At 41.7% G+C, this 22,548-nt stretch overlaps 2 protein-coding genes across 2 annotated transcripts in view; one reads left to right on the top strand and one right to left on the bottom strand.

Moving 5' to 3' along the window:
• pdlim5b (PDZ and LIM domain 5b) overlaps nucleotides 1-19,809 on the top strand; it is a 36,347-nt gene extending 16,538 nt beyond the window's left edge. Inside the window, exons 4-13 of the mRNA XM_083983694.1 lie at nucleotides 6,536-6,569; nucleotides 6,916-7,439; nucleotides 11,091-11,245; nucleotides 11,991-12,018; nucleotides 14,785-14,948; nucleotides 17,223-17,412; nucleotides 17,599-17,779; nucleotides 18,123-18,243; nucleotides 18,342-18,457; nucleotides 18,567-19,809. Of these exons, the coding sequence (XP_083839820.1) occupies nucleotides 6,536-6,569; nucleotides 6,916-7,439; nucleotides 11,091-11,245; nucleotides 11,991-12,018; nucleotides 14,785-14,948; nucleotides 17,223-17,412; nucleotides 17,599-17,779; nucleotides 18,123-18,243; nucleotides 18,342-18,457; nucleotides 18,567-18,656 (1,603 nt within the window). The 3' untranslated portion in view covers nucleotides 18,657-19,809. The remainder of the gene's footprint in view (nucleotides 1-6,535; nucleotides 6,570-6,915; nucleotides 7,440-11,090; nucleotides 11,246-11,990; nucleotides 12,019-14,784; nucleotides 14,949-17,222; nucleotides 17,413-17,598; nucleotides 17,780-18,122; nucleotides 18,244-18,341; nucleotides 18,458-18,566) is intronic.
• zmat5 (zinc finger, matrin-type 5) overlaps nucleotides 1-22,548 on the bottom strand; it is a 346,127-nt gene that overhangs the window by 213,640 nt on the left and 109,939 nt on the right. The gene's annotated exons all lie outside the window — the stretch shown is intronic.

The following is a 22,548-nucleotide window of genomic DNA, read 5'->3' as shown; positions in this document are numbered from 1 at the left end:
GGATCCAACAGAGGTTGACATTATATTTGTCCTCCAAGGAAAGGTTTCAATTAGTAAACGCCCTGAACAACTTTTATAGTTCATCTACAGGAAGGCAGAATAGTTTCACTTATGTGGACACCTTGACTGGAATTTCCAAGATCAGTTTACAGAGCTCAGACATTGTTTTGACGAGTGACTGTTTTATTTTATTTTGAAGGAAATGGATAAACACAAATGTTACAAACATTGATCTTGTGAATTCTTGCTGAGCTGTTTACCACAGACACACACACACAAATTGCATTGCATTCTCTGCAGCCAAGTGCAAGGAAGAGTAGCTTTAGTGTCAGACACAAACAAATGGAGTCGAAGCACGCACCCTTTCCAAACTGTAAAACATGTTGACAGAAACTCAAAGCTTGGTTTGCATGTCCTGTCATTCCATCACCACATCAAAGGAGGGGGGAGCCTCTGTGCTTCAATCGTGGGAAAATAGTCCTAAAATAGCGTTGTCCCACAGCTGCATGTAATCTACTGTGGGTAATGGATGCACAATGAAACATCAAACATTCTGGTCTCATAGCACATGTAAACTACAACTAAAATCACCCACCGAACAACAAAGGTCTCCTCGTTAAAATGATATATGATTGCAGTTTGCTTTGCTTTTGTTGTTATTTCTGAGAGCGGTTGTTGTTGATATTGTACTACGCTCTTATCCAGTGACATTTACCCCCTATGTAGAAAGTATCTGAAAAGATCACCTGTGGGCAGTATGAGGTTCACCCACATTCACTGATCTCACTATCAGGGTTTAGATAATGAATGGTGGCCATAGTTTATTTAGGCAGGAATCACAATCGCAACTGCACACGCTCCAAGAAAGATAAGACCCTGCATTTTAGTTGTACATTCACTAGTGAGCATAAAATGGAAATAGTATACATTTACTGCCGTCCATTGTTTAGTTCAGTAGCTGGAAATGTTTTGGACCAAAAAACACATACCACTGAGTTCATTTTACTTTTCTATATTGTCTTGCCAAAAAGACCTTGACAGTCACTGATGCCATTATGTTATGTCCCCGTTGCTAGGTGAGGGAAAATGTTTTCATCAGAGAGACAGTGGACTCCCCCGTCATCCTGTCGTTCCAGTAAATCAAAACAGATCTGACTTGATGGGTCTGAATGAGCAAAGGGCTGCTGCTGCTGCTCTGTGTTTTGTGATGAGCGGAGAAAGCAGGTTTTCCTTTCCAAGTCTGTGGTCTCAGGATGGATCTCCGGATCTCAGATGTCAAAGCAGTGTCTGTTTACTCGTTGGGAGAATATCACTGCCAGAGCTCAAGTATTTAGTATTCAGGTTTGTGTAGTCAGGCTGTTTATGTGGTGGATCCGGTCTTTTATATTGGCTCTTATTTACGGCTTAAGTTTCACCACCATGCTCATTTGTGCAAGGGACAGCTTGTTTAGTCTCTATCTTCAGCTAGTTTTGCTGAAGTTTCAGTCCGAGAGCGAGTTTCACTTCAAAAATGACGACTTAACTCTTTTACATTGTGAGGAACAGGCTTTTCTCTGAATTTTAATCTTTAATAATGATATTTTCAAATCATGTTTTGTAATTATCCATCTGTTTGAATATATATACTTGCAGCTGATATGGTGAGCAGCTATCAGTCGATTTTTATGGGTACTTTATGTTCTGCCACCATGGAAAGCTTGTTGCTGAGCAGCTAACAGTCACCAGGCAGCTGTGGGAAGTAGCCGTAGGAAAGTATGATAATTGATGTTTATTTATTGTCATTGAAATATGCAGCACAGCGCAATGAAACACCGCTCCCCAGAGGTTGTGGCTGGCTGCACCTGGTTCCAAAACCTCAAAGATAATACTGATCAACACGGAGAGGTCTGCAATCTGACCATATCCTGATGTTTTTCGCAATAATTTTTGTCAGATCCCACAGAAAGAGTGTGTTTGTGTGTGAGTGCGTGCGTTTGTGCATGTGTGAGTATGTGTTACATACCTGTGCATCAATATATAACACATACAGTACACCTATATGTACGTTGTTACCCAATCACACTCGTCATCTCTTGATTACATCATCTCCCTTTTTTTTAATTAAGATTTGATTAACTGAAATTACAGTCTTGTTTTTAAATATACCTGTTTTACTGTCCCACACACAGTCGGTGCTGTAGCTACAGTACAGTATATGATACAGTTTTTTTCTGCCCACAGGCCACTTACTGTAGTTAAACAGAAATCAGTGGAGGGAGCTGTGGGTTAAACCTACAGATACTCTCATCCATGGTGAATGTACAGTACACCCAACCAGTCTTATGCTATGGTTGTAACAGGGTGAAGTAGAGGACAATCCAATGCAGCCCAGAGCCCCCGCTGACTTCTGGCTGCCTCAGCCAGATGTGGTGTGGTGGTCGGAAGAAAAGTAAAAAAGGATGAGGGGTTATTACATTCATTGGACGTGCATTAAAAGATACATTAACTAGAATTGCAGTTTATTCTATCGTAGATGCAGTGTCCAGAAATCTAACCCTTGAGAAGTACTCGCTTAATTCTTGCACATTTCTTGTATCCACCGAGCTTCTGTGACTCTGTACGTCTTTTGTCCGGTTCTGTGGTTCACATTTTATTCTACAATTTACTTGGCAGGACAAGCACACTTGAGCAGAGTTATTACTCTCTGAGAAGTGCTGTACAGAGAAGGGCACGGCAAGGCACATGGAGATGAATGGTATGAATGCCCTCCATCACTCCAGCGCATGTGACTGCTGATATGGGCGAGAGCACGGGGTTCTCACTCGACACGTGTGGAGACACAGCAGACGTGGACACTAACCACGTTAGTCAAGTATCCAGGCAACTGTCAGCAGCAACATAGTTGCCCGGTGTTAGCATGCTAGCACAGTTTAACTCTAGAGATAGCAGTCACATTTCTGACGCTCTTTTAAAACCTTATCTTCTCACTCTCTTTTCAACGAAACGTCGAAGCTCCCTCCTCCAAGGTGCTCGCTCGCTCGCTCGCTCTCGGTAAATATGAGGGAGCAGTGTGAAGAGATGGGAGAGGCCATGTGCCAGACACAAGCTGTGAGTTTTGCCACTGAGCAGATAGGATGGTTGCACAGGAAAACAGAAAAGCAGGAAAAAGTAAGGAGTTATTTCCCAAGCCCTCTAATTCCACATCCCTCTGTTGGAGTTGGAGTTTTTGTTTTGCTTTCCTATGTTTTTTTCTCTCTCTTTGTTTTCTTTCTCCTGCATGCGTTTTCTCAAATTTTCATGCAGTGGTAAATCTCAGAAAACAGATGGTGTTTGCCAGGTCTCCCGCTGAGTTTTAACAGTTATCACACAAGTTGACTATAGGAGGGCAGAGAGCCTGCTCAGCAGCGCTTTGGAGTAATGTAGACTGTGCGTGACATTAATAGGAGGTATGAATTCATCCTCCCACGTATCACAGTGTATCAGTGCCCAGCTCCGTCTGCTTTGATATGAGTAAACAAAGCTGAAACCGGAGGACAGAGCAAAAGACAGAGACAGATGCTTGGAGTCCGATGGTTATTGCAGGAGATCATTAAAGTCTGCAGTTTTCATCTCCAGGGACCGTGTGTGAAACAGAAGTGAAAACAGCGCAGGGAAAATGAAAGGCTACACTTATTTGAGGACTTTGCCCTACATGTTAAAAAAAAAAAAAAAACGGTTTTGTGAGTCTGTAAGCTTGTACGGCATGTGTGTGTGTGTGTGTGGTGAGAAAGCTGTGTCTATTAGCAGCTCCATCACTCAGTCAAATGCCATATGCCAGATTGTTTCTCTTGGCCCTCAAAGAGACAGAGGCAGGGTGGAAATGCGTCAGTCTGCTTTGCCCTCAGGCGTATTGCTCCCGCTAGCCCCCTCATTCTCTTATTCGGGGACTGTGTGTGTCTTTGTGTGTGTGTGTGTATATGTGTGTGTGATAGAGACAGAGCGGGTGCACAGAGAAGTCTATGTCGATGAAAACCACACTCAACAGCTTTTTTTTCATCCAAGTAATTTTTCTGTCAACCTAATGTGATATTTATTTATGTCTTGCACATGTTTATTTTGTTTAGGTACAGAGTCTAAACTTGGTCCTTAAATGAACCTTGTAGATATCTGCATCTGTAATTAAATAAAACAAAACTGATTAGATTAGCTGGTCTCAGACCAGCTGATGTTTGAGGCTGAGGGAAATCAAGACAAGGTTTTCTAGAGGGCTGTGATTTCTCTTGTTAATACACACAGTAGCACAAGCAGTCAGATACACCAGATGAAGGTTAATGCGTTATTACACTTTGTTTATCAAGAAGGTTTTGCTTGCAAAAATCTTATGAATTTCCTGCATCTAGTATTTTCCCAAACCCTGAAAATAGAACCAATACTGTCATGCAGTTTTGATTAAGACAACCGAAGGCATAGTCCAAGTTTTTCAACATGTATCTCCAATTTCATGTTAGTTCGAAGACAAAAAAAATGAGTTATAGAGAATGTGGCAGAGGTCAGCACAAAAAAATTAGAACGACACAGATAGTTCGCACACTACCGAGCACGACAGGCCTGGGAACTGTAGTCCAGCTGCCGTCATGATACTATCCAGTTACACGTAGATTAACCAACATGTACACTTGGACACCAGGAAGCAAATACATGGACGTGCGCCCACACACTCACCCAGTGTTTTTTGTCTTTGTAATAGCAGAATAATAGTAGGTCCAGCTAGGCCCAGAGCAGAGCAGATGTTCGGAGGATCACCTTAACAAGTGTGTTTTTTTTTCTGTTTGCTCTGGGAAAAGTCAGATAGAGAGAGACTCCACCCAGCTGCCGCTCTCCGGGCCACTGATGGCAGATACACACTGCCTCATTGTAGACCGGGTCCTATTTGTAATGGAATGTGCTGTCTGATCTTTAGACCTTTTGCTGTTGTCCTTGGCGCGGCGTGGTGTTTCTCCATAAGCAAATCCAATAGCACGAGTACACTGGAAAAAAAAGCATACTGTATATTAACTGCTATGTGGAAACTGTAAATGAAGGCATGGGCATGGATGACATCAACATCTGGTCGGAGGGTGGGGCTCTGTCATAACCCAATGCCAGGCTCAGTCGGTAGAGGAAATGCGTGAGAGTTTGTTGACTGTTTTCCTAATATGGCAGAGAAAGGAGAGACGGCAGCGGACATACCGTAGCTCATGGTCCGGAACCAGCTTTGCTGACTCACTGTCTGTATCTTTTTTTTTTTTTTTGTATTTTGTTTTTATGAGGAATAAGGGACACATTGTCTGAGTGTCAGGACTAAATATAGGGCACATTGTTTGGAAAGGCATCTGTCTGAATCTGATTGAATGCTTCACTAACAGTCATTTTAAGTTATTTAAGCTTCATGAGAGAGACTTACAAGTGTCTTGTTAGGCATGAAGGGCAGGTGGTATTAACATGACGTATTAATACACAATACATGCTGGTGTGTACTTTTTAAATTTAAATAAATAGTAAAAAAAAAAAAAAAAAAGAGTATCATAGGAATAAAACACAAAAGGGGCTGGAGGGTTTTCAGGTTTCTAACAAGGATATCAAGAGGAGATACAGTACACAGACCACCCTCCTTGCCCCATCGGTGCTAAAACTGTGGCAGCTGCTTGAATCATAAGTGTAAATCAGACACACACCACACTTCAACACCACCCCTGCATACTGTATGAACACACACCCTGAAGTACAGTGTGTTCGCACATACTGGTGGTTTTGCATATTTTAGCACCTTAACTACAAATTACATATAATTATTGTTTAACCAGCTCCAGAGTATTTTTCTGCTTTCCTGGCTGGCATTTGTTTCCATTTATTTCATTTCCATTTATTCAGTGCAATAAAAGTCAATTTGCAGAACTTGAACCTTGAGATAGATAATCCATCACTGGAAACATTTAGGTGCCTTTCATTGGTTCGTTTATTTTCATTTAAAAAATCAAAGCTTCATTATTATCACACAGTAATGCAATTACAATCTCCATTTGAAGGATGTGTTGACATGTCTCTGACAAGAAACAGATGAAATGTTAACTCGGCTCATGAATAGAAAGTCTTCAGTCTTCAGTCTTCATTATATTAAATACCTTTCAGTTTTTTAAGTGGTTGCTTAGTTGTGTTTATTTACACTGTGTGCAGTTGTGCTTGGATAATTCTCTCTCCAGTGCAGATAATACAGTAGGTCTGATTAGGGTTTGTAAAACCAAGCACCAACACAATGTAATCTAATCCTCTGTGTCATCAAATTAGGCACAACAAGATTTTGAGCTTGTAAAGTGATGTTCACAAATGAAGTATGCGATTGTAAATCAACTCTTTATAAACTTCTGTAATAAATCTGCATGAGAAGTTTGTGCATGTGTGGAAAATACAATATTTTCTTTACATACACAAACTTGAATTTTTCATGCAGCTCAATTACACAGGGGTTTACAGCGTTGATTGTAAAATTTGGATGCCTTTTGTGAATAGTGATGTAATAATTCTCTCTCTGTCCTTACAGACCCTCCAGTGTCCCTCAAGATGCAGTGCCTAAGGTATGAATTAAAATATTCATTGCATTTACTAAAATTCATATGAATTCCATTTGTTATTTGAATATAAAAATAAATTGTGTTATAGGTTAGCATGCTCATTTTGCCCTTCTGAGAATATGTCAGAACACAAATTGGCTTGGCATGCAGAACTAGGAGGCCACATTTTTACGGCACCTCTTAAACTTGGATGGCACTGGCATGACTTTCATCCATGCAGCCGTGTGAGAACACTGTTGATTTTGATGTGATTTTTTTGTGCAGTGCTTTTGCGAATGCTGGTTTACACGCATGAGTTTATTGTGGATTTGCCGTGTGTGCATGTTGTGTGTCTTCACCTTTTATCCAGGACGAACCTCAAGAAATCATTAAGCCTGTCCCAATCACTCACCCTGCCCCAAGCAGCACATACACCAAGCCATCGAGTCAGCCCAACCCTCTGTACAACAAGACAGCGCGGCCATTCGGGGGGAGCGGCAGTGCGATTACGACTTCCTCTTCCCCAGCTGCTCCCAAAGTTGCCTCCATTCCCTCTGAATCATCTGCTTTCACGCCAGCTGCCCCTTCTCAGCCGCCACAGCCTCCGTTTCCGCTGAGGTCCAACCTCCCTGCACCAGAGTCCGCTTCAGCCAACTCAATTTCCAGGCCCAGCCCTGTCCGCTCCGCCTTCACCTCCCCATCTGCCTCCTCATCCTCGTCTAACTCCTCCTCCCCAGCCAGAGTGACAGCCCCCTCCTCCAATCCCAATGTCCCACAGTCCTCCGTCTATAACACACCTATCAACCTCTACTCTAATGTCAACGCTTGTGAGGTTGCTATGGGGCAGAGACGTGGCCTTTTGGAGAGCCAGGGCTTGTCGGAGAACTTCAATGGGTAGGTATACCATTCATTAAATGCAGTTTAAAAAAGTGTTTTATCCTCAAATGTCCCTTTTTTATATATCTGAAGAGTAAAGTTGAAGTCTGGTCTGCACAGTGGCTTCAGAAACCCCTTCCTTTTGCTCTCTGTTGTGTTTACTGATCAATCTGCACTCAGTGACCCATAACTTTAGCAGATTTATTGAAATCAGAAGTTTATATCTCTTGTTTATCTAAGTTTTCTGTATTTTTATAAGTCCCTTTGGTAGCAGTTATAGTTTCAAGTTTTCTACAACCTTTGTACACTGGGATTCGGGCAGGATTCTCCCTGGCAGGTCCTCCCAAGCTCCTGGATGGGAAGTGCCTGTGAACTTCCTTCCACAGATGCTTTCTGGGGTTCAAGTCAGGGTTTTGGCAGGGCCACTCGATGACAGTCGGAGACGTGTCCAGAAGCCGCTCCAGCACTGTCACGGCTGCGTGCTTCAGGTCATTGTTGTGCTGAAAGGATCAGAAGCGTGACCCGAATCCCAGGTGCTGCAGACAGTACTGACAAGGTTGACCCGTCTCCCTGTCCTTGCTCCTGAGAGCCCCCTCCCAACATCATGATACTGGATGGTATTAGTCAGGTGCCTGGTGTTTGCCAAACTGTGTCTCTGCTCAAAAACTTACATTTGTGTCTCATCAGACCATAGAATATTTTCCCCCATGCTTTCTCCAGTCATTTAAATGCTGTTTGGCGATCGGTCATATGCCTTTTACACCAAGTGGCTTCTGTCCAGAGGCCAGATTGATGAAGTGCTGCTGAGATTGTCGTTCTTCTGGCAGGTTCGCGCATCTCTGCAGAAGACCTTCAGAGTGACAGTTAGGTTCTCGGTCACCTTACTGACTGAGGTTTCTCTCTCCCAGTTACTCAGTTAGGCCAGACAACTAACTCCAAACTTCTTCCATTTTACAATTATTGAGGCTTTAGAAATGGCTTTGTACACTTTGCCTGGATCTGTGCCTCACCACAATTTTATTATCTACGGAGGTCTACAGAGAGTTCAATGTGTGCCTCAACGAGCAGTCTGAATACAGGGATTTCAGATATCCAAAAATCTCTAAAATCACGTTTTTACTTTTGTCATTAGGTGTTGACTGTAGATTGATGAGTAAAAATAGTAGTTCAGGCGTCTGATACTTTCTGAAGCCATGTGTATGACCTCACTATGTTGTTGTTAGTCTGAAATTTGATGGAGTGACTTGGTAATGCACCTACTTTGTGTGCTTATAGTCTGCAGGGCCAGAAGGTGCTGTAGTCCACAGAGACCACAGATTGGTTGACATTTTTGCGTTATCTGAAAGAATGTACATGGATCACAGAAAATCAAATACTCCCTTCTAATTTTCCTATATTACTCAGTGCCCAATTTTAACCGCAAAATATGCCTCTCATTTCAAAAGCTAACACTGGAACGGTCCGTTACCATTGAGTTTTCACACAGCTGCATATAAGGAAAATCCAAGCCATACCGCACAGCTTGTTTGGATCTTTCATAGGGCTACTGAAAAGGGAGCACAGACAACATGCTAACTGATGCTACCGCCTCTGCCTATCATTAATTGACAGTTGGGTTGGCAACTGTGCCAAACACACAGTCTGCCCAACAGGCAGTAACACTTGTTTCTAATTAGCCAGGATCCTGGCAGCTCTGTTCCTCCAGCGACCAGGGGACAGAGCTAAGTTTGACTCGACTGGGCTTCATCAGCAGGGTTTTGGCTCACTGGTTGGGTAACAGTAGACTGAGCTGGATTTAAGTGCTTTGCCACTTCTTTTTCTCTGTCACCTGAAAAAATAGGTCACGGAGATCTGTTTTTATTAGCTTAAAGTGAGCAAAGCTTCTTGGACCCCTTCACCCTTATAAAACCCACCTGTGTCTCTGTGTTTTATACTGTACAAAGGTACAAAGTAAACAGTAGTGAGATTATCTTCTGGAAAATGTGAAATACATGACAGTAAATTCCTTATTTGGCCAGATAATCTGCAAGAAATAGAACAGATTTGGTGTCGTAGTCAGGCATGAAATTGCTGTTATCTATTGAGTCTTTCTGTCGCCTGAAACCTGTCACCTTTTCATGGTGCGCGTTGTATTTGTTGCTGCATGTGTGTGTTTGTTTCCTGTCCTGCATGCTTTGTTTGTGTGGTTTTTGTGGTTTTCTGCACATTCTCTCAGAAGGGCCTTTCAGTTGAAGGGCATGTGTTGTGATTGCGCTCTTTTTCTTTTTCCAACTGGTCTGCTCCTGGTCTCTTCATGACTTCAGTTCTTTTCCATTTACCTTTTCTTTGCAACAGGAGGAAGAAGAGGCAGACATCAAGTTAGTGCTGCGAATGATAATATAGTGTCTCTCTAACCACATGGAATGTGATTACAGCCTTCACATGTCCCTGGTTTATGATTACCAAAGGCACGCTTGCACCTCTCTGAGCTAACCCTCACAAACCTTACATTCGGGCTAATCCACTTACGGTACATGCTCATTTAAAGGGTCAAATAAACTTTAAATTATCCATCTCTATGACACCATAGGGCACCGAGTTGAGGGGGCGTCAGCTAGTATTGTCTGTTCATTTTCATCTCAGTGGCCTCATGCTCTGTGTTCGCTAATGTATTTACACTCACAGCAGCCAGGCCTGTCAACACACTCCACATTTGTCTGGCTCCGTCTGCTACTGGTGTCAGCATGTTTACTCAAGGCCATTTAAATCACTGCCAAGTACAGTATATTCTGCTTTGGTTAAGAATAGCCTGACTCATGCTGTCTTTGATCATCTTTCACCTCCACTCACCTGACACATATGCACACAAATAAATACACGCACACTTATGACATTTATTTGACCCACAGTTTGAAGCTGCACTTGAACTAAACGGTGCATGTAAACACTTCACAAAAATATTATTGCATTCTAGTGAAGCGTCAAATCATACTGGGAAGAAGAGACGGTCATCCCATTTTTAAAAGCACATTACTCCCATCTTGTGGTGAGATTTGGTCACTGCCACTGTCATGCCCCAAACACTCACTGGCGTATATGCAAGTGGATATGAATTTCACTATTTTAGTATGGTATCTAGATTAATGGACACCTTTTGACACGTCTGCATTTTAATTTAGTTATCTGACTGTGGTTTTCCTTTCTAGTAATGAGCCTCAGAGAAGTTTTAAGTAAGTAGTAAGTATAGGTCAGAACAGCTTTCTTATGTAAAGAGTGACTTATGTAAACTTATTTCTGCCTATGTGCATTTTTCCTCACTGCCCTCTCATTGCTCGCCTGCAGAACTCCACCTCCACCTAGACCAAGGAGGTAATTGTGAGACCGAACAGCTGTTAGGTCATGGTCCCAAACTTGTATCTACAAGCTGCACCTTGATTGAATGTGGAGCACTTCTGACTCACCTACTGCGTGTGTGTTGGTTGCTATGACTGCTCTTTCTTTGTGTGTGTTAACAGCAACATTAGTATTCTATGGTATGGGTGGACCAGAAAAGTTAATATTTAACCATGTAATACTTGTTTTAACGGTTGTTTTGGCAACAGCGTACTTGTACTTTTGGCTGTATGTTCAAGTTACAGTTGCTTTCCGTGTCTGTATTGTAGTCATTAAGTCGTTGATCTGATTTTCCAGGAAACCTGTTGTGGAGCCTGAGAATCATGCACCCCCGCTGAGCGATGCCAGCAAGAAGCGTCTGATTGAGGACACGGAGGATTGGCATCCAAGAACGGGCACCTCCCAGTCCCGCTCCTTCCGTATCCTAGCCCAGCTCACCGGCACTGAAAATGGTGTGTACCAACCTCAACGTCCTCAGATTGTCTTAGGCAGGTTGATGATTGAAGCTTAATTCTACTGAGACTCATTACTTTTGTTGAAGTGTCGAAGCAGGCTACTGTAAACTCACCCTTCAGCTGAGTTTAGATTATTTATGTCACTAAGCACCAGAGCACTTAAAATATTTATCCAAAGACGGTCAGTCTAACTGACTTTTATTGCTTCCCTGCTTTATAATCATATTTCATTTATCAAAACCCACTTGCCTCTGTAGATTATAGTGATTTCATAGTTCCTTTAAATAATAAAAGAAAGCTTTCATCACCATTTGATTTAATTTATTTTTCACATTACTGTGTTGACTGTAAGAGTCATTGATGGTTACATGAGAAGGCTGTGGCTTTGGGCCGTCCTCCATTCCTCAGGGTTGGATCTATTCAACTGATGCACAGTGACATTTACAGTAACTCACTAATTAGAGTGAAGTAAGATGAGATATTTGCCTTGTCCTCCTCTGTGTAGTCAAACGATGTTCCCAGGCCTGTGTGGAATATGTGATGGGCTTTAAACATTTTGATGAATATTCAGTGTGTTTCACTGTTACAATGGCATGATGATCATTGAATAAGTCAGAGCAGAGATACAACACCAACCAGCAGCAGCATTGTTTCTTACAAGAGTGTCTGCCTGTATCTTCACCAGCCATTTATTGTTATTTACTTTATATTGATAGGTGTTTTTTCCCTTTTATTGTTGCAGATCAACTTCCAGAGAACAGTGGAAAGAAGTAAGTAGTTGCTGTTTTTTTTAACATCAATTTTGGTGTATGGCTGTTAGTGTTCGTCCTCTCCCTATCTGCCTTTCTCTTCTATCTGTAAATAATTTTTTAAAGTGCTGTATGTAATGCATCTGTTTTAGCAATGGTGTTGTCACAGTTATAATAATTTCTTGATTATAGAGGTTTCAAATTCAGAATTGGCTCTCAAAGTACTGCTGTAATCACGTCTATCAGCCTGTGATTCAGAGCTAAGTCCTGATTTCTTTATCTTATGGTCGCTCAGCGTCACGCTCAATTTAAGGCTAAATTTGGAGAGACCGCACTGCGAGCTCTCAGAGGAAGATGGTTGAGTGGAGACAGCCATAGATTCAGCACAGGGCTGTAATGGCTGCTGCACTTCTCAGTCTTAAGTCGATTTTACTCTGCAGTAAGCACAGTCTGCCCTCCGTACCAGATACACAACCAATCAGTGTGTCACTCACTGGAAACTGTGGGTAATTAAGTGGTATTGCGGGTAATGGCAGCCCTGCCAGGAGGAGATTCCTGTTCTCCTTCTGTTAGTGAGATTTTATTCAGTGTGCTGATCCTAAAGTTAGATAGAGCAGATATTACAAATCTGCCTGAGTTCATAATTTAACACATCTGCAAAAGGAAAGTCTCTCTTTATATTTATCTCCCGACTGTGGTTTTCCTGTGACTTGCTATTTTTCCTTCATTTACTTACTTTAACTTTCTTTCTCCTATCTTAACCTCTCAACTTTTCTTTTCTCCTCTAATCTTCTCTTATGGGGAAAAATCAGAGCAAACAAGTTGGACCCAGAAGTTGTAGGACAACAATACAACAAGCTGAGAGATTGGCATCATGACGTTTCAGCACGAGTGCTAAATGTCCAGTAGACAAGCCTGTTCTTTGTTTTGTCTAGGGTTTTATTTATTTTATTTTGACCGTTGTTACATTCACATTGCCTCAGTTTGCAATGCAACATAGTCACACTCTTCATTTGGCATACCTGGTATCAAATAACCACTTTCAAAGTTTAAATGCAGAAGAAAAATGTGAATAACCAGCAAACCAACCCTGTTGTAAAAATTGTTCTCAAATACATGTAAGTGTATTTCATAATGTAAATTAAATGCATGCAAGTAGATGAACGTGCTTGAAACTGCATCATTGCATCATATTATAGTGCACAGTACATTTTCTTTAGCATATTGTTTATGTCTGAGCCTGCACTTTGCTCTGCACACTTTCTTTGATCTTCTACTTTACTTTTCTCTGCATGTCTATATCTTGTTTGTCTATTTTCTATACTAACAGAAGAAGTTTGATCTGTCAACTTTTGATCATTTTACTTCAATAAACTTTTTTCCTTACTGCTGTTTCCTACAGTATCTTGTCATCTGTCATTCTTTCTTGTCTTCTTCCCTGGCAGAAAACAGTCAATCTGTGTTTGAAAATCACAAAATTTTTGATTCTGATAGAATTAGATTAGAGCAATGGCAAAAACACAAACACAATGCTATAAGAATCAGTTCTCTTGAAGGCTTCAGTAGGCTACTTGTATGTCTCTCCGTTGTGCTGTCTTGTAGACAACCAGCTGTTACTCTTGTCAAGTTACAAGTTTTTCACTGTCACATAAATCTGAGATTTTCTCCACACCATTCGAAGCCTTAAACATGTAGATAAAGTGTCGGATTTAAATACACAATGAGTTTCTCAGAAATGTTCACAATCATTTTGATTGTAGTCAGACCACAGACGCCAAAGTACTGTGTTCATAGTTGGTGGTAAATGTACTCATGTGTGACATACAGTATGAGACCAGTGGGTGATGTTGTGATCTGTGTGTTGTCCAGTAGCTGAAAACCAAACAGCTTCAAGGTTACAGTATTTTTTTAAACTCTTGCTCCAAGTCCTTTGCTTAACTGCCCTACCTGGGCAGAAAAAACTCCCAAAGTGATTTATGATTCAATCAAATATGGTGTCATTTGAGAAGCAACTTATATATACCAAACTATCATAGCTAGTGGAGAAATGTAACAGTACACCAGTTTTTAGCCTTAATTTTGCCTGGACACTCGGCTGCACACAGGAGGCTGACAGCTTGAAATGAAAGCTGTGAAATTTTTACAAGGGGTGGTGACCAGAAAGACTAGCACTTCTCATTTTCTCCTAAAATATACTGAGGCACTTAGCATTTTTTTAACTGCCACAGGAAAAGACACCACTGCCTCGGAGTGTCTCTGTCTCTGCTGTTTCAGGACATTAAAAAGCAATAACCTCTCGCTAAGATTATACCCTTTTTTTATCTCCCCCTGCTAAATGATGAAATGAAGGGTAGTATTGGAGGGTGAGCTGCATGTACACTAGATACGCTGGCTTCCCCACCTGTAATTGCTCCCTTATGTCAGTCGTTGAAAACCCCTATGTACAGTGGGGCAGGAGGATATGGGCTCATTACAGGGGTACTTTGTAATGAGCCTTGATTGTTTACATGTGTCACTGAGACTCCAACAGACTGATTGTAATGTTTAGGGACCTGCAGTTGACCAGGTCACATTAAGCAGTAGTCTGCACAGAGATTTCTTTCTGATTTGGGGATTTAAATGAAATACAAATCCTCCCAGATGGGACAGAAAATGGTTTGACCACAAGAAAACAAAATGGACATAAAAAAAAGACATTTATGGGAGGAACAAATGCAGTTTATATGTGTGTGTGTGTTGTTGTTGTGGTTTAAGGTTTATACAATGTGTGTGTGTCTGTTTTCTTAGCGAGGCAGTTGACAAAGCCACTCCCATGCTGCAGACATCGCCTGCAGCAAAAACGTATTCCAAATCTGCAGCTGCACCCAGGAATGGCAACGTTGCCCCTGCTCTCACATTCAAGAGCCCTGGAGGGCAGGTCAGGTCCTCCTTCCAGCCCGGAGCTCCATCAGGTGCGGTATCATACGCTGTGCAGAATCCTCCAGGATGGTGCAGTGGTTTATTTTAGCCTATAGAGGGCAGCCCCATTCTTCAGTATCACTGCCGCTCAGCCGTCATGTTTATTGCTGCTTTAATACCTGACACTAAGCCATTTAAGATTATGAGCGCTATAAAAACCAGAGGTATTCCGTTAATGAGCTCAGATTATTAGCTTTTCCCGAGATTGCTTTAGTTAAATAGATTGTGAAATTGAGAATTATGTCTTTTATTTTGTGTGAAGGTTGCTCTTTAAATACACACAAATCCCTGCCACGAGACCCCGAGGTGGTCAGGATAAATATTTACTGAAAGGCATCAGTCAGGGGTCATTATTAGTAATGTTAAGACACAAGTATGCACTCATACATGAACAGATACACTATGTGCCCTAACGATGTTCTCCAGCGGCCTTTAAAAAAAAAAAAAAAGGCTGATGAAAGGTGCCACAGGGAGAGGGTAGGAGAGGCCACAGTTGGTTCTTTGTTGGCTATGTTATTCATCAGATTAACACATACTTGAGTTGAAGTAAACAAGCACGTATCTCATAGTGACCATGTGGAACAGGGCTGGGTGTGCAATATGTGGTATGTGACCTTTTCATTTTATTTACATGACTTGATTATTTTGGAGATTTGACTGCTGGCACCGTCTAAGGCAGAGAAGTAGCACAGTGTTAAGGTTGTGTATGATGCTGAAAAATTTAAAGATGCTTCAATCACATGAAAATGTTGCACATGGATGTTAAATAATATAGTTTATCACATTGACCTTGCGTTGCTGTCAGTCCCTCTCCAGAACAGGTAAAACTGAGATTTTCACTCTTGTGACTGGAATGTCTTTTCATGATGACTTTTTCAGACTCACAAATTTACTGTGTTTCTGTCCTATTTAATAATGTGGCTCAGCCCTCAATCTTTGCTCTTGCTGAAGGATTGGTTCTGCCCTGCTGACAGCTCGCACCAGCTTTCATACAGATAATGTCATATGATGCCGCTGAAAAATATTTTTTAATTCTCTTTTCTCTGCATCAGTATTGCATCTAGTGAAGAAGTGACAGTTTTTTTTTTTATCTAACCAGCAGAGAGATGAAGCAAAAACATGACACCAGTAAAAGATCTGTTTAATATCCTCGGAGTAAATTGCGTCATTTGCATTTCTCTCCCGAACTTTACTTTTTTCTCCTCCTAATTCAATTGGTTGAATGATAAAGGCACTTTGTATTATTTTCGGTTGCCATTCAGTATTAGACTATGATAGTCAAGCAAACACTTTTCAGTTAACATAGGAACAGGCAAATAGCTGTATTTTTCAGTTATCTGTTGATTCTTATGTTCATTTTGGCAATGGTGCTGCTTAAGTGTATGAGACACTTTCAATTAAATTGTGTCTGATAATTTCACAGGAAGCAGCTGTTAAGTGTATTAATCATCAGGAGCAGCTCAAATGACCCATAACAGTAAGATAATATTAGATAATAACAATCAACCAGTAAAAAATGTCCTTGTCTTTTTCCACCCCAGCCTCTTTCTTCTTATGAAGGCCACACTCCCACTGCTTCTCACTTCCCCGCTAGAGCCCCGTTCTGTTTATTCAGTTCGTTTGTTCACTGTTACGAGGAAATTTCGGGAGCACTTGTCCTTTGACCTCCCAAGTCTTTGATAATGGTGCTGTATTTCAATAGAGTCTCTGTCCCCAATCCCCACCCCCCCACACCCCCCCCCAGGGCACTCCCACTGAGGGTGGCCTGCACTGACCTCCGTTCCTGGATGCGTCCTTGCAGTGAAAAAGAAGAGAAGGGGAAAAACTCTGCATCCTCTCCACATGTTTTGAGATGAGAGGAGGGGGATTATTTTTCCAGGTGTCTCCTCTGACTCTGGGAATGTGTTGTTTCCCTCAGTGGGAAAAATCAGTCCCTTGTCTGTGGAGGGTGGGGTGGCTCTGTCCAGCCCAGCTGTCTTATGCTTCGGGCATGGAGGTTAGAGATCATCAAATCACTCCCATTCATTATCTGACTACATGCACCTCAACTGTGCACATATGTTCTGGTCCAGTCGTGCTAAGAAATGAGTGAGTTGGTGGAGGAGGACAACTGCAGTTCCTACAACACAAAGTGTATCAATGGTTTGTTTGATTGTTTATTTTATTTCCAGTATAGGGAAAGTACATTTTGTTAAATGCTTTATCTCGTGCATTCATGCCGGGCCAGGTATTTTTCCGTTTGGATAATGACACATTCTTTTCCCCAGCTGGTGCAGGTTTTCCTAAGGGTGGAGTCGTTCCTTCGTTTGGCAAAGTCACCAATCCTGCTCCCAAAGGTCCGGACCGCCCCACCCCACAGCCACATCCAGAGGACCTCAACTCTCTGGTGCAGCGCGCCGAGCACATCCCGGCTGGTACACGCACCCCAATGTGCAACAAGTGCAACAATGTTATAAGGTAATGGTCATAAAAAAAACACAATCACAGTACAAACTTTAGAACAAGCAGTTTCATTGATTACAGATTCAGTAAAAATCTAAATTTCTACTTGAAAACGCTTAGTGCGTGGATGTTTTTTTAATGTACCGGTATATATTTAAATAATTTCCCTGGAATCCTCTGTCCCTTGTTTGTTTTCATCAGGGGCCCATTCCTTGTGGCCATGGGCATGTCATGGCACCCTGAGGAATTCGACTGTGCTCACTGCCACTCCTCCCTGGTAGACCGTGGATTTGTGGAGGAGAAGGGCCAGGTGTACTGCGAACGCTGCTACGAGCAGTTTTTTGCTCCCACCTGCTCCCGCTGCAACCAGAAGATTCTGGGGGTGAGCTGTAAAAACTGAGTGGATATATTCTCTGCTTATAGCTATACTTACTTGAAAGTCTTTAATACTACTTTAAACATTAGTTGCTGTTATCAAGTAAAGATGTAAAGCTTCTTAATCTACTTGAGTATACACTGAAGAGTCATGTTTTAATTCAACTATTAAAGCAAATCCAGCCTACGCACTTTATCAGTCGTATCTTACATGTAAGCTGGATATGTAAAACAAGAAACGGGATCTATATATAGATAATGTAATGATGTAATAATGTACTTAATCCAACTACATATACAAGAAAAATATAAGAATAACAATATTATCTGTGTTTATATTTTCTCTGCAGGAGGTGATGAATGCTCTGAAACAGACTTGGCATGTGTCCTGTTTCGTGTGCACTGCCTGCCAGCAGCCAATCAGAGGCAACATGTTCCACATGGAGGATGGACGGCCATACTGTGAACAAGGTGCAGCAGGATGGCCCAAATAAGAGCGCATCATGACAACTTTGCATACAAACAAACTCATTTTAACGTGAATGTTTTTTGATGCATTACTTACACAGACTACTACAACCTGTTTGGGACCAACTGCCACGGGTGTGACTTCCCCATCGAGGCAGGCGATAAGTTCCTGGATGCTCTGGGATTCACCTGGCATGACACCTGCTTTGTGTGCGCGGTATGTCAGGGGGGCAACTTCACTGCCAGAGGATGATGATGAGGGTTGGATTTAAAAATGAGAAAACATTGCGATTATAGTGTGAATAACATAATTTCTCTCTCCACAGGTCTGCTCTGCTAGTCTGGAAGGTCAGGCTTTCTTCTCCAAAAAAGACAAGCCTTTGTGCAAGAAACATGCCCACACTGTTAACATCTGACCTGCCTCTGTGAATACGAACGGGAGAGGGTAACGGTGTCAGTTTACAGCGATCCATATTTCGGTCAGAAGTTAAATATTGTCATAATTAAAATTGATCTGGTTTTATCTGGTAGAAAAACGTTGGGTCAAATGTTCCACTGTAAGCTCTGTTTTTGCTGTAGTATTTTATTCACCTTTTCTCATTTGTTTTTCATTTCAGTATTTTATTTTTCCTCTTCTTGGATGAATAGCAGGAGTACATTTGATTACACTGTTATCCCCCAGTGCCAGTTTTACATCTGAGCAAGTGGATTTTAATACATGAACTTGTGCTGGGCTTTTTATTTGTGCGGGTGGTGTGTTAAGCTCTTGATAGGCTTTTTGAATAGGATACATGTAGTTTACTGCAATGACCTACTGAGCCCCTCAGGGGTCACATGTTTGGAAAGAAGAAAAAAAGATGACGATGATGAAGCTATGCCATGTGTCAGCAAAGTGAGTGCAAGGTTTAGAAATTAGGATTATTTAAGGGGAAAAAAAATATTTATTTGTGAGCAGGGACCATTCAAGTCAAAAAGACTTTATGGGGCATCTGGCCTTCAGAATAAAAATGGGAAATTTTATTATTATTATTTTTTATTGTTTTAAAGTAATGCTGTATTTAATCACTCCCAGTAAACGAGAAGCACAAATTAGTAACATGCGTAGCAGTGTGAAAAGTGGACATAGCTCCCACTGCTTTATAGTTTATGCATGAAAACGATGAGCATGAAGTCCAGGAGTATTTTCAAAAGGGCTCTATAACACACGACAGATCAAGTACGCTCTGCTGTTTTATGTATATTCTCTAATGCCTATGATTCAGGAACAAAGCGGTTGGTGAGCATGCTTGTAAATGAATACCCACATGAAAACATAGCTACTTCATTTAACTATTGTTCCTGACATGAAAATGCATGATGTTTGGTAGATTCCAGTCAATTAACATAAAACAATTTTAATATATACTTCCAGACGCTGCTGTGAGCTTTGTCTTGCACAATTTCTATGCATAGAAAAAAAAAGTTTGTTTTTGTGTAATGGAGATTTTTTCATTGGGCACTGTGGATAAACGAGCACTTCTCTTCTTACTTTCATTTCAAATAAAAGGGTTCAACAATGAAAACCATAAAGCTCCAGCGTACGTCTCATGTTGTAGCTCTCAACAACCTTCTTGTGTCAATCAAGGTGAATCCTTCTCCTCTTCCTGCAAATACCCTGTTCGTGCACTGTCCTTTTTTATGTGTTTGTCAATACACAGAAAGAGATGATGCGCCGTGGCTCTCATGTGTATTATAAATCTGTAGGTGTGACAGTAATTATTCAGACAGGCAGGCAGACAGGCACCAGCATGAGCTGCCTCCTGCACTTCACCTGCAGTTACAGTAGAGGAAAAGTACACATCTCCATAGGGACAGGAGAAACAACAAGCAGGCGCACAAACACACACACACACACACATTTGGTGAATTATTTCCTGCCTAAAAACTTGAAATAACTGTCGTTGATTTATGCACTTACTTACATAATTGAGTAACAGACAACAGGGTGTTGAGGGTGTTATTGTAAGGAAATGCGCCTGCAGGAAGAGCTGAGCGCAGTGGTGTGCACTTCTCCAAGACGTCGGAGGTGGGAGCTGTGCGCAGGGCGACACGAGATTTAACCAGCCTCAAAAAAAAAAGGAGAAAAAAAAGAAAAACAGCCGTGGAACAGTTGGGAAACTCTGCCAGAAGACAGGAGGACACATGCAAATAAACAGCGCAGTGGTGCTTAAATCAAGACAAACTGGCACCACGCGGGTTCGAGTAGAGGAGAAAACGGTAAGTTCACTTTTATCTCAACAAACTGAAGCTTCGGCGTGTGTCGGAGCTGCAGCAGCAGCAGCAGTGGTGTTGATGTTGGTGTTGGTGGTTGTTGCGGTTCTGATTATGAAGCTCTCCCCCTGTGAAAGCAGAGGGGATCTGCGATTTGTTTTCCGCGCCGCACTGTTCGCCAGAATTTCGCTCCAGTGCTTATTTAGCTGCGTGAGCTGTGAGTTGGATGGTGGCAGCAGCTGTGGGCCGATCAGCGGGACCCCCGACTGTTACTACGACTCTGGTGATGATGGTGATGCTTATCAGTGGTTGTTGCTATGATCGCTACTGTGCATCTTATTGCCTGAACTGAGGGAGAGAGGGGCTCCTGATGAGCGTTATAATGACATCAAATTAATCGACAGTGAGCTGCTGATATAATTAAAGTCATGTGATGTGATAGTTAAAGTGATTGATATCTGTCTGGGCGAATTCAATATGTGTTGCAGAATAATTTGTGATTTAAAAAAAATATATTTTATCATTTTAACATTTTAGTAATTTTACAGTAATCTCACAGTTGGGAGTTTTGTTTTTGTGATGACTTCTTAAAATCAATCTATCATATGTGGATCATCAAGTTCCCCTACCCATAATCTTGGTTATATAGCATAAGGTACAGTATGAGGTACAGTGAGTCATTAAAAGTGCTAATTTGCTTTAGGTTTACTTGCTGTTTTGAAAGTTTCCATTATATTACATAATCTTCATTACCACATACATTGTGCCCACTTTCCATGAAGCTGTCGGTCAGATTTTCAGGTTTTCTCACCGTGTTAATTTAAACGTAAACTCCATATGTTGATGAATGTAATATGCATGAAAGCTACTAAACCTCAGATGTATAATAGGCTATGATTGTTGTGGTCAGTTGTCAGTGTAGAGGGGGGTTAAATACATACAGTGCAGTGCAGGAGAGAAATGTTGTGAGTTGTACCACTATGTGTGTTAATGTCTGGCAGTGAGCTAAAGGCATCATTGCCAGTCAGTGTATGGTGGCACTGGGTCAATGGCAACATTTGACTGTTGAATGCATTACACAAAACCTGCCTGTGCTCTGCAGTTGATCACTGAGCGTCGGTGAACCAGAGCTGTGTGTGTGTGTGTGACATGACTGACATCGTGGTGTATACATCAGCATCTCAGCCGCCGTGGTCGACCTGCTGCACCCTCACGCAGGTCTGCGGTGCTGTCTTTGAACGCACCAACAAGCCTCAAAACTCGGCCCAGGACAGAGAGGCTCATTGAGGCAGAGCTGAGTGAGTGTTTCTTGGGTAACATTAGACACACAGAGAGTGATCAAACCAGTATCCACCACCACCACCACCACCACCACCCAGACCTTACCCTGGCGCTGCTCCTGGCAGGAGGAACGCCCATCATTAGCCTTACACGATGAGGATGGCATGTCAAGTGAGGGTGCATGGCAAGGCAGTGTTTTGTGGTCTACCACAAACTCAAGCTTCAAGTGCTTCAGTTTGTCTGACTTTTCTGGCACTGATGGCTCACTGTGTGTGTGTGTGTCACTGAAATCTAACAGTGTTCATCTTGTAAGGTAGCACGATGATAGGCCTGTTTGTAAAAAAAAAAAAAAAAAAAGAAAATGCCTGTGACATGGAGTCCGCAGAGGGCTGTGCATTTAGTGTACTGCTGACTAATAGCAATTTTGAAGGGTTAAATTCTACACTAGACAGCACTCAAAAGTGTTTGCCTGTGAATCAGACTTTCTGTGTGTTCACTTGTGGACTGGTTAATGGACTGTTATCCATAAAAGCAGCACAAATGGAAAAGTGAAGGATGATGAGAGATCACACATTTCAAAATGATGTAAGCCTGATGGAAATATGGCTGCAGGAAAATTTTTGAAACTCTCATGACCCAAATTCGTAAAAAAGAAAAAAAAAGAAGATGAATATTTGTTGTATTATTATTATTAGTTTTAAGTACATGTGGTACCCTGACCTGAAACAGGAAATCAGATAATCACACCACCACAAACGCATTAAAAGGAGGACAGCA

This window comes from Trachurus trachurus, assembly GCF_905171665.1.
Source record: "Trachurus trachurus genome assembly, chromosome: 12".
Lineage (NCBI taxonomy): Eukaryota > Metazoa > Chordata > Actinopteri > Carangiformes > Carangidae > Trachurus > Trachurus trachurus.
This window is presented reverse-complemented; position numbering and strand designations above follow the sequence as displayed.